An 11,686-nucleotide genomic window follows, 5' to 3' on the forward strand; every position below is an offset into this window, starting at 1 on the left:
TCCAGGTAAGGTGTGGCAGGAAGTACTGCTATCCACAGCAAAAGGCACAGACAGCATCCCACCCGACACTCGTGTGGGGTTGATCCTTCAAGGAGCCCTGTAATCACACGTCAGTGAGAGCTAACAGAGGTCACTCGCAGCCAGGAAGCCCAACAGAGATTTCCTTTATCCTGTATCTGCGTTTTAAGTGATCAACACTCTGCAACAACACACAGACTCTGAAAGGCTCAGTCTTCACTCTCTAACATTTTAGGAAGGCCTCGGCACTTTGTAGGATTAGACACATACTTGGCAGCAAATACCAAAACAACAAGTAAGCGTTGCCAAAGTCAAGCTGGTAACACATCTTGCATGGTCAAGGCTCTGTGTCTGTGCTAACACATTCATCCATGCACTCCTATCTAACAGATTAGTTTACAGCTTCCAGTTAACAACATTCACATTTTGAATACGCTATGCATAGTTTTAGTTCCAGTTTGTGCAGGTGTAAGAGGAAGACTAGTATATAGTTATTTAGCTTTTTCACCTAAAGATTTCTCTTTTTCAACACCCCGGCCAAAAAGGCGGCGGTTCCTCACAGAAGGCTTCCTGTTGGGGAGGCTGGCTGTCTACCTCTGACTTCTTCCCCAATTCCCGTGCTGCAACCTCTGGCTGCTATTCCCAGCCTCGGTGCTCGCCGGCCTCTCCTAGGCATAAACATTTCCCATAACTGGGTTCCTTGTTTGAAGAACTGGAGCCCAGACGGTGGAAGGCTCAGCCCACGAAGACTGTCTTCACAGAGGGAAATTAAAAAACGCTGCTTCTTATTTGCCCATTTCCCCCTCTGCTGCTGCTGTCTCCGGCAGAGCACAGCGAGCTGCACTACAAAGCTATTTCAGTCGTGTGACTGTAAGACATACAATGAAAGAAAACCTGTGCAGTTTGGTGGCAACACGTCCCTTTGAATCCTCAGGGTGAGTTAGGATAACCTAGCTTGGTTCCCGACTGCCTCCATTTCCATTATTCAGCTGGAAAGTGTTATTATCGGCTCTGGTTAAGGGTGACACCTGTGGCAAGCACCGTTGATTCAAGCTGAATAGAACGCAGTTAAATTAAATAGTCTTTTGGTTAGTAGCAGTCGAAACAAGAGGAGAGAACAGAACGGCTGTGTGGGCACCGCGGCAAAACCACAATTTTGACTTGTATGTGACAGCTTGAAAGAAGCTGTGTCACTACAGCAGTCCGACAGCACTACTGCCCCCATTTAAACAACAAAAGGACTTAAAACTTCTGTAACGCTGAGTGACGACACCGCCGGCTCCGCCACACGTCCCCTGCCGCTCCCCGCAGCCCGGTGTCACCGCGGTGCCCCCTGCCGCCCGCAGCCCCGCACGGCAGCCTGCAGCCGGCTTCGTGCCCAAAAGGTTTGCCTCTGCTTTTGCTGAGATCGTTTCTTAAACTGATGTTATTTTTTTTTTTTTTCCTTTTAATTCTAAGCCGTTGGGATTTCTGATTGTTGGAAAGCGGTTTTTACATTTTTTGGTAGAAAGAGTGCGCTTGTTTTCATCTTCCTCTCGTTGACAGCACTGCCCCTCCTTCCTGAATTTACTCGCAGTCCCGTTCATGAAAACTTATAAATGTGACAGTAAATAATAACACCGCTCCTGTCCCCCAGCGTCAATGTCCTGCGTGCAAGGGCTGACGCCACACGAGGTAAAACTGCCGCAGAGTGCCAGTAACGAGTAGGAGAGCTCACAGAGGGGGGCCATGGCATGGCATCATGCTTGCTTTTCACCCACACCCGGGCGTTTCAGGGGTGTCATTTAGCACCTCTGCGAGCCTGATTTTTTTTATTTTTTTTTTTTTACTTATCCCCCGCGAGGAATTTGAGCGCAAGTCAAATTTGGGTCACAAGAATTTGAGTCGCATTCATTAACAACAACAACAAATAAATAAATAAATAAATAAAAGCCCTTAACCAACACCGTCGGTGGATCTGTTTTTATTTATTTAAAGCCGCACAGTTTTTATTTAAAGCCCCACCTCCCTCCCCCTCAGCCCTCCCCTCAGGGCGCCACGGCCGCCGTTGGCGCCTCCCGCGCCCCGTTGGCTGAGGTGCCCGGGCGGCGGCTGCGCATGCGCGGGGTGGCAGCGGGCGGGCGGCGGCGGGAGCCGCGCGGGCTCCTCCATCCCCACCCTCCCCATCTGCTCCACGGGCGACCGTTAACGGCCGCCAGCCCAAAATGGCGGGCAAGGAAGGTAGGGGCCGGGCGCGGGGGGGGGGGCGCGGGCGGCATCCCTGAGGAGATGGGGAGGGGAGGAAGGCTGCCGGCCCCCGGCTCAGCCCCTGCCTCCTCTCCCCCCGCTCCTAGCGCTGGAGGACACGGTGGAGGAGCGCGTCATCAGCGAGGAGTACAAGATCTGGAAGAAGAACACGCCGTTCCTGTACGACCTGGTGATGACACACGCGCTCGAGTGGCCCAGCCTCACCGTGCAGTGGCTGCCTGACGTGACCAGGTGAGGGGACGGGGCGCTGAGACCCCCCGCAAGGCGCCCGGCTCTGGGGTTGTTTGTTTGCCCTGCGGCTTCTGGCGCCGTTAGCCGTGCCTGCCCGAAAATAAAACCGCCGGAGGTTTGGTAAAAACCAACCATCGCTTGCTTTGGACTCCTCCTTGGGAGCCTGTCGTAGTTTATTGTGCTTATAGCGGTCAAAACCCTTTGGGTATGTGGAAGCTTTGAGGAAGAAAGTCATAATTTGATACTCTAGGGAATGCTAGCTTAGCAAAACTAAAGATCTCTTGAGGTGTGAGGGGATAAATCTTTACCACTTTATAGGTAGGAGACAACAGTCTTCTATAGCGAATTCTCCTCAGAAAATGAAGAAACAAACTCAACTTCTTGAAGATTGTTTTTCTTAATTTGCACCACAAATTATTCTGTAGAAGCCATATCATCTGTCTCTGTTTTCTTGTTTGTTTTGTTGTTGTTGTTCCCAGTTTGAGCTTATTTAAGGGGTTATTCTCCTGGTAAGGCTGATGTTTGTGCCTGGCTTGCTGTTGACTTCTGGTATTTTAATTTTCCCGTTTTTCCACCTCCCTCTTGAAGTTGTATGCTTGCCAGTTAATTTCTTAAAGAGTTTTGGAGATGAACATAAGTTCTGTTCATGCATCAGCTAGTATAGAGTTTCAGTTGTCAAAGTACCCACTCAGGACTCCAGCTGCTGTAAACTGGATACAGCCAAGTTTTCAATTATCTTACACGTAAAGTTCATGGGATAATTGGAGGATGGTCACTTCCCACTCTAAAATTCCACCTTACATAAATGATAGCTTACTTAGTGGCTAGATAACCGGTTTTGCGTACCAGAATGTTTGGGGGAAGATGCTAAGAGATGCGAGCTAACTAATCATGACGTGGAGAAAATGGAGTGGGGATTTGAGGGTGTGGAGCCCTTATGAGGAACACTTCTGCTTGCCTCGTGTTTTGCAGATTGACTTAATGTTCAGTTTAAAACCTGGTATTTCCAATTATCCAGTGTCAAAATATGTAAGCCATTTAAGGCAAGGACTGTCTCTTTGTATGGCACCTGACATGATGGGACACCTGTTCCTGATGCAAGTAAGTGTGCGTGCATTCTGTGTGCATTTCTTCTTTGCTGTCAAAATGTATGTATTGCATTACACCGCCTTGGAAGCGGTTTATGATTGCTTAAATGACTCCTGCTTGCTTGGATTCAGACAGCCTAATCGGTTTTTTTTTTTGCTTTCAAGATTGCAGAAGCTGCTTGTTCATGACTGTTCAAATCTTTCCTTTCAGAAACAAATGACACTGCTCCTCCAGCCTTTTACTGATTACCAAATATTGCATTTAACTGCCAGAAGAGGAGTTTGATTCTGGTTAGGCAGATTTAGTTTAAAAACAAGCATCAACTCTAATAGAATAGTAACCAGTAAAAGCTTATAAAAGAAGTAACTAAAATATGTTGCCACTTTTCTCAGTATGTGTGTCTTATAGAATATAGCATCAATGGCTTTCTAAATCAATACTGTACAATTGCTAGGAGAATTAAAGATAGAAATACGTATTAGTATCACCCTGTAGCTACTGTGCAAATTTCAGTTGTCCCATTTGAGTAACAGTGGCAGTTCTTACTGACTTGTATTGTCACGCTGGGCTAGCTGGCTGTATCACTGGATTGCCTGTGTCAGAGTTCACTCTACTGCACAAGTCTCTTGTGACAAAGTAAAGGATCTCTTATGTGAGTCTGTCTTTTTTTAGCTCCCCGAAGAAGTTTGGATCTTGAGTGCTATTGATGCTAGCTCTCTAGATTCCAGAACTAAGCATGTAACTTTATTCCATTAATTTATTATTCCAAACAGGCCAGAAGGAAAGGATTACGCGCTGCACTGGCTGGTTTTGGGAACACACACCTCTGATGAACAGAACCACCTGGTTGTTGCAAGAGTCCAGATTCCCAATGATGATCAGTTTGATGCTTCTCAATATGACAGTGAGAAAGGAGGTGGGCAGTGCATGAGTTCTTAAATTGTGCTTTAGCAATAATAGCATTAATAACTGTCCTGACAAATGGTATTCGAACTTCCTGTTAAATACTAAAGCTGGTGATTCCTTACCAGTTCAAACTAATTCTAGATCGTTAGCGGCAAGTAAAAAGAGGGAACTTATTATTTTGGAAGAATTTATCTGATGCTATGATATGCAATCCCTACTAGCATTTCTGCCCACTTTGTTTGTAATGATGAAAACTAATATACTTCTAACAGACGCTAAAGCTCTGAAAGAGTTTGTGTCAGAGAGGATTCAACACACCTAAACTGTCAGTAGTGTTGTGCCATGTGCTGTGTGTCTTTCATAAGCTTTCCTGTATTGTTATGTTGGGATTCTTACCGCTGGTTCTTGAGGTGGGAGAGAAGCCTGAAATGCTCTTGAACCCATTTTAAGTAGTAGATATGATCAACTGACTTCTTTCATGACAAATGTAGAGTTTGGTGGCTTTGGATCTGTGACTGGCAAAATTGAAACGGAGATCAAAATTAACCATGAAGGTGAAGTAAACCGTGCTCGTTACATGCCGCAAAATCCCTGCATCATTGCTACAAAAACGCCGTCTGCTGATGTGTTGGTGTTTGACTACGCTAAACATCCTTCAAAACCAGGTGGGTCAGACTCCTTGAAGTTAAGCAAAATGCCTTGTGCGGTGAGTTAAACTTGTATTTAACTGTAACTGGGAGGAGAGGTGATGGGCTCTGCAATCAGAATATGAAGCCTCAGATCTTCAGTGACTGTAAACATCTGGTTATGCTTAATGCCCTCAATCTCCAGAGCAGCACTCCACTGTGAGGCTGATGCATAAAATATGATTGTTGTGACAGAAACAGTGATAAAGATGCTCTCATGGATTGATGTACAAGAAACAAGTAAATGAAGGGAATTTCCTCTCTTTCAGACCCAAGTGGAGAGTGTAATCCAGACCTTAGATTAAGAGGGCACCAGAAAGAAGGCTATGGTTTGTCATGGAACTCAAATTTGAGTGGACATCTTCTCAGTGCATCAGATGATCATGTAAAAAACACATCATTTCCCCTTTTTAAAAAAAAAAAAAAATGTATGCTCTAACAGATAATTAGGAAAAAGCTGGCTGAGTGTAACTTTATGTAGGAAAGCTCTATTGTGTTATATTTCTGAAGGTTGTTGGTTGACTTTTGGCTGTAATCAACAACCAGTTCTTTGTAATAGTCTGGGTGAAGTGAGAACAGAATGTTCTTACAGTTTTCTGCTGGAAGAAACTGGTGTGCAACAGCCCTCTAAACTGACTTGGATCTGAGGCCGTAAAGTAGTATGAAACTCCGATCCACTGCACTAACAGCTAACAACTTTTTTTGTGAGCTTTATAAGTAAATCCCAAGGTACTGAAATAGGGATGCTTTTTGTAAATTGCCGTTGTGACCTCAGAAATAATCTTTGGGCCTTGAATTTGCAGAAAACTGATTGATAACTCAGTTGACTTCCCATTTATGGCATACTAAATGTTTCCTTTAAAAAACAAAGTACTGTTTCAAGAGTGTCATCTCTGTTTATACATAGAACGTGATCCTTTTTTTTAAAGGTAACACAGTTAATGTCCAGATGATAATACAACGTGGTTCTTATTTACAGACTGTGTGTTTATGGGATATAAGCGCTGGACCAAAAGAAGGCAAAATCGTTGATGCAAAAGCGATCTTTACTGGGCATTCTGCAGTAGTAGAAGATGTGGCATGGCATCTGCTCCACGAATCTCTGTTTGGATCTGTGGCTGATGATCAGAAGCTTATGATGTAAGTTTGGGTTAAAGCAGTGTCTGGGTAGTACCTGCTGTGTGCTCTCAGTGTACCAGTCCAGAGCACTTGAATTGTTTATAAAAAATAAAAATAAATCTGCAATGGTCTGATGCAGCTTTCCAGTGCAATCAACTATAACAGCGCTTCAAATTCTCTGAAATCTTCATGTCATTTGAAAATAGTTGCAATTAATACGTATATCAGCTTCCTGATGAGAACTGCTTGTGTACAACAGGCAAAAATCCTGAAAGGTTTCGAAATAAAAACTGTAGCTTCAGTCTACTTTCAGTAAAGTAGTCTCTTAAACTAATGTGTAGTGTAGTTTAAAAAAAAAAACTGAAAACCTAATTCTTGTTCTTTCTTACTCCCTCCCCCTCCAAACCCTTGACTGCGACAGTTGGGACACAAGATCTAATACAACATCGAAGCCAAGTCACTCTGTAGATGCTCATACAGCTGAGGTCAACTGCCTGTCCTTCAATCCATACAGCGAGTTCATCTTAGCAACTGGTTCAGCTGACAAGGTTTTTACTTGTGTTTACTTTAAATCTGTACATATTCTTAAATGATATTTCTATAGCCATTATAGGAAAATAATGTATTTTCCTTCTCCCAGACGGTGGCTCTGTGGGATCTTCGAAACTTAAAATTGAAACTCCATTCTTTTGAGTCTCATAAGGATGAAATTTTTCAGGTGGGTAAACTTTTTACACAGCCCGTAAGAAAATATAAATTAGTGACTGGGACAAGAACGTAGATTTTCATCTGGTGACCAAGCACAATGAATTCAGTGCTTAAAATTAAGCACTGAATTTTGGTTCAATTAATGCAGACTATTACGTAGTTTCCTTCAACGATTGACAATGAAGCAAGTAGTCAACAACTTACTGCTATAAAGATATTGGGAGCATGTAACTACCCTCAGTAAAGGTAGAAGTTTTCTCTAAGATGTCTTGCTGTGGAGAGAACTTAGGTTCATGTCTAATGTTGTGAACTCTGTCTTTTTAGTAGTGTCCAAGTAGCACTGAATTTTAGGCAATTAAGTTTCATCATAGTGCAAATCTGTAACAATGAAATAATGTTGGTTGCTCAGTTTGAGAAATCAAGAGTAAGGCAATCTATTTGTGCTATAAAATGTCTGATGTACTGGAAAAAACTAGTGCATTGAGTCTAGCTGTTGAGAATTAGTGGTCAGGTGGTGTTTATTCAGGCTATCACTGGAAATCAGTAATTGTGCTACAGTCAGGTTCTTTCTTTCAATAGGTTCACTGGTCTCCTCATAATGAAACAATCCTTGCTTCAAGTGGTACTGATCGTCGGCTTAATGTGTGGGATCTAAGGTGAAGAACAATTCCTTTCATTTGGTGTCTATGGACAAATGCTTTTTTTTAAAAAAAAAAAAGCCTTCAGACCTGCTTTATTTGGTAGACTTTATTTGTACTGTCTTCTAGCCTTCCTTGCTTGCTTAACTCAGGCCTGGCCGTTCAGGCATACAGCAGAAGCAGCACAGTATTCCTAACGTTACTTTTCTGTGAGGATTTCTTGCAGATAAAATTGTTTTCTGCTGTCTTTAGTGATTTCTGCCTCAGCGTGCTTCACAAGTTAGATTTTATTTCAGTACTGAAAACACAAAATGGTTTGTTTTGTATCTGTGGCTTGTAACTTTTTGACAGTGAGGGAAACCAAAAGCAATAGCAAATTTTGGAAACAAAGGCTAGGAACTGGTAAGTTAAATTGATACGGGTTGCAATTTTGATTGTTAATAAAAGGTATAAACTACTTTCTTGCAGTAAAATTGGAGAAGAACAGTCCGCAGAGGATGCAGAAGATGGGCCTCCTGAACTCTTGGTATGCTTTTGTTCAGGTTTCAACTGCTGACAAGCTATATGGCAGTATGATGCCTTATGACTGCTACTAAAACTGCAGCAATTCTTGCACCTTCTCACTTAGCCAGCTTTTAATCCTTTGTTGTAATTTGCAGTGGCTTCCTCTGTTCAGTTTTAAAGACAGTGATTTTCAAAGCTGCACTAGACGTCATTTGCAGATCTTCATTTTTGATCATTCTTAGTTTGGCCATGTGCTCGTCAGAAGCTGTCAGTACTCTTACAACTAAAAGTGTGTAAAGCCATGGCCTGAGACTGTTTATCTTGCCTTAGACCAAGTAGGTCCTATGTAGCTAACTTTAATGATAAAAATAAAGGAAGTCCAAAGCTTAGGCTTTGTTTTTGTCTCCTCAGGAAATAAGCTACTGAAAATGCTTATACCTCGTTTTCTCCATTTCCTGTGTAAACTGAACAAGCGCTAGGATAATTAGATAAGAAAGTGGTTATAAAATGTGGCTGGCTTTCATAGCCCAGTCTTGCATGAAGTAGCACCTTTTCAGGGATGTCTTTCAGCTGTTGCTATAACATGAACTGCCGTCTTAAATGCTGCCTCAGCAATTGCATCCGTGTCCATAAGCAATGAATAAAATGTGTTATTTCACACACACCTTCTTTACATCTGTATTGTGAACCTCTAGCAGCACCCTTTTCATCTTTGTGCAGTCGTCAGCGTAACAAACTTAACTTCTGAATCTGGTTTTTAACAGATTTTTCTCTAGAGATGAAATGGCTTGCTGAATGGCTTGTGTTCTTTGTTCATTTTTTTGTTATTGTTTTTAACAGTTTATTCATGGAGGACACACTGCCAAAATTTCAGACTTCAGTTGGAATCCTAACGAGCCTTGGGTGATCTGCTCTGTATCGGAGGACAACATAATGCAGATATGGCAAATGGTGAGTGTCAGAACAGCTCGGGAGTTCCTCTGAAGCCTGTTGCATAAAGGAAACTGAAATGGCTTGTTCTTCCTAGAACAGCTTGCGCCTTCGGTGACTGAAAGCAGTCTTTCCTCTGTATTTTTCACACTACTTGATTGGAGAGTAAGACTTTCAAAAGAAAAAGAGTAAAACAGCCTGATTAAATGCAGCAGATATCTAATTCTTGACCCTGAGACTTAGGTACTAGTTCATGTTAATATTTGTGGCAGTTGGGAACTTATATCTGATACTAGCCAAGACTTGACTCTTTTTTTTTGCCTGTTGACTGAAGACTGAACCAAGATGCCTTTTAACTCTCCAGTTTGTTCATAGCATTTTACATTACAAGGTAACTGATCCTGTAAAAATGGAATAAAATCACTTTGCAATAACAGAAGTACCATCTTTAACCAAAAACATTTATCAGACTTAAAGTTGTGTCACAGGTTAGCCTTTCAGTTAGCTTTAATACCTGTTCTTCAGTTTATTGTGTGTGTTCAGGCTGAGGTTGAAGTATGCCCAAAGAAAGAAATGTTCGTGTTAGGGCTCGTGTTCGTGTTAAGTTCGTGTTGAATGGCTAAGGCTTATCCTACTGAAATAAAATAACGTGGGAGAGCAACTGCTGAAGTCTGGCTACTGTATGCATATTCCAGAGTTTGGCTGCCCTTTAAGAAAAGGCAGGGAGAGGTCCCCTTAAGAAGGGGGCGGTCTCTATATCTTCTTGGTATTATCACGTTTGTTTATTTATTTGTTAAGTGTAGAGGTTTGCTTAAAAACAGTTGTCTACCACTTGTAACGTAACGTTTTGTGTCTTTAGGCAGAAAACATTTACAATGACGAAGAACCAGATATAGCAGCAGCAGAACTGGAAGGTCAAGGGACGTAACTTCTCTTCCTTAAGGAAGTACTGGGTGTGACATAGTAATATAATTTGACTACTGTATAAATTGAAGGGGGGAAAAAAAAAGTAGAAGCATTACATCAAAGCAAGAATATCCTTAATTGGGCACAAAAAGGTGGTATAGTCAAGTTGTCATGGGATACCCTTGGTTATTTGGGCACTTGGAGCTATTGTATACTGTACAGCAGTTAGCTTTTAGGGAAAACGAGAGTGAATACCTGTGTCTATATTTTTAAACAAACTTAGTGGGTTCCTGTAAATAAAACAGTTAAGTCTTTACTTTTCCCACAATGAAATTGCAAAAAAAACCACAAGTTTTTATTAATATGTAAAAAGAGCTTTTCACTTTTACATAACACTTTTGGATTGGCTTTGCATAAATAAAATTTATTAAGTAAAATGTGTTTAATTATTGTCTGTTAACGTGAGGTAAATGTCGTCTTGCCTGAATATAAGACCTCATAATAGAAAATAGCCTCATTTACTTTCTGTAATAAAGGTATATAAATTTCATAATGCATCTCATAACTAGAGGTCTGGGACCACGAGGTGTGTTGTTGATGCAGAAGACATGGAATAGGTAACTGTATTTATATTCTTAAGGGAGATTTAAAGGAGTAGGAGTTTTGATGTAACTTTTCGTGGTCTGCATGGAAATGCTGTAGCCTGGATGCTTCCTAGGTCTAGTAGCTTAATGTTATGTTTCATTAAGAGCATTGATGCTTGGAAGCAGGGTGGGAAGGAACAAAATATGGATTCAACGAGTGACAGAATTAATTCTCATGAGACAGTTGGGTACTAGTGCTGTACTATTGATTAATGGTTAGCCGAAGCTCGCCCTCTTTGTGATAAATATGACAGCTGGAACTTGACTAGACAGCTGTGGTTCAGCGTCTTGTTCCTCAGGAAGATGTGCTTCTGTATACCACGGAGAGCTAACTTCCTCCCGGCATGCCTTCTGCTCCTTGTCTCCATGTGGTGGTACACAAAGGCACAGCAATACAGCTGGACAGTGAAGACCTCGCTAACTTCCTTGTTCAGTGCTTGGTTAGTGGTCTTTCAGCTCAAAGAGTCAACGTCTGTTGACAGTACATCTAAGCAGGCCAGCAGTTTTCTTTCTTGTCCTGCCTCTTGTGGTCTCTGTTGGAGCACTGGAACTATTCCACAAAGACATCTGAAGGGAGCTGTTGCTGTTGTGGAAGTTAATTAATTTGCAAATGGCTGCAAATGATAAGCATTAAATGTACTTAACTTGGTTATGATTTTTGCTCAGGTCCTACTTCCTTTTGACATATGCAGCTTTTGAAAAATAGGAAATGAAGAGGTCAATAGCCTCATTGTTACAGGAAAAAGAGAAAGTGCTTGCCAAAGGGCACGGTAGTGGCTCTTCCGGGCACAGATACTGCTGTGGGCTGTTACGTGGCTGCTCCTGTTGCTGGTGCTCTTCAGTGTTTACCTCAAGACCTGTGGGCTGCTTTACGCCAGCACGTGCTGTGCGCTTCATTCCCGTTATTTGTGATTTCAGCTTTGTGCTCCAGCTGCAGTTACGTGGCTTGCTTGAGTCTTCTTACTGCCTTACTGACTGGAGAGAGGGGGAAGGAGGGATGAAGGGCTTGTTGCAGCTCTCTCCTCACAGTTCATGTGCTCCGTGTTTTCAAACTCCCTGC

General features: G+C 42.3%; 1 protein-coding gene across 1 annotated transcript; it reads left to right on the plus strand.

Annotated features, from left to right (window-relative positions):
• The first annotated feature begins 2,080 nt into the window (after window positions 1-2,080).
• Window positions 2,081-10,413, plus strand: RBBP7 (RB binding protein 7, chromatin remodeling factor). The gene is made up of 12 exons (XM_040532951.1): window positions 2,081-2,238; window positions 2,352-2,496; window positions 4,359-4,501; window positions 4,983-5,156; window positions 5,447-5,562; window positions 6,157-6,317; window positions 6,718-6,844; window positions 6,937-7,014; window positions 7,584-7,660; window positions 8,111-8,168; window positions 8,987-9,097; window positions 9,936-10,413. Exons 1-12 carry the CDS (start codon window positions 2,223-2,225, stop codon window positions 10,002-10,004), a joined length of 1,275 nt encoding a protein of 424 aa, XP_040388885.1. The 5' UTR covers window positions 2,081-2,222; the 3' UTR covers window positions 10,005-10,413.
• Window positions 10,414-11,686: the final 1,273 nt, after the last annotated feature.

The sequence above is a fragment of the Cygnus olor genome, chromosome 1 (genome assembly GCF_009769625.2).
Source record: "Cygnus olor isolate bCygOlo1 chromosome 1, bCygOlo1.pri.v2, whole genome shotgun sequence".
In the NCBI taxonomy this organism is placed as follows: Eukaryota; Metazoa; Chordata; class Aves; order Anseriformes; family Anatidae; genus Cygnus; species Cygnus olor.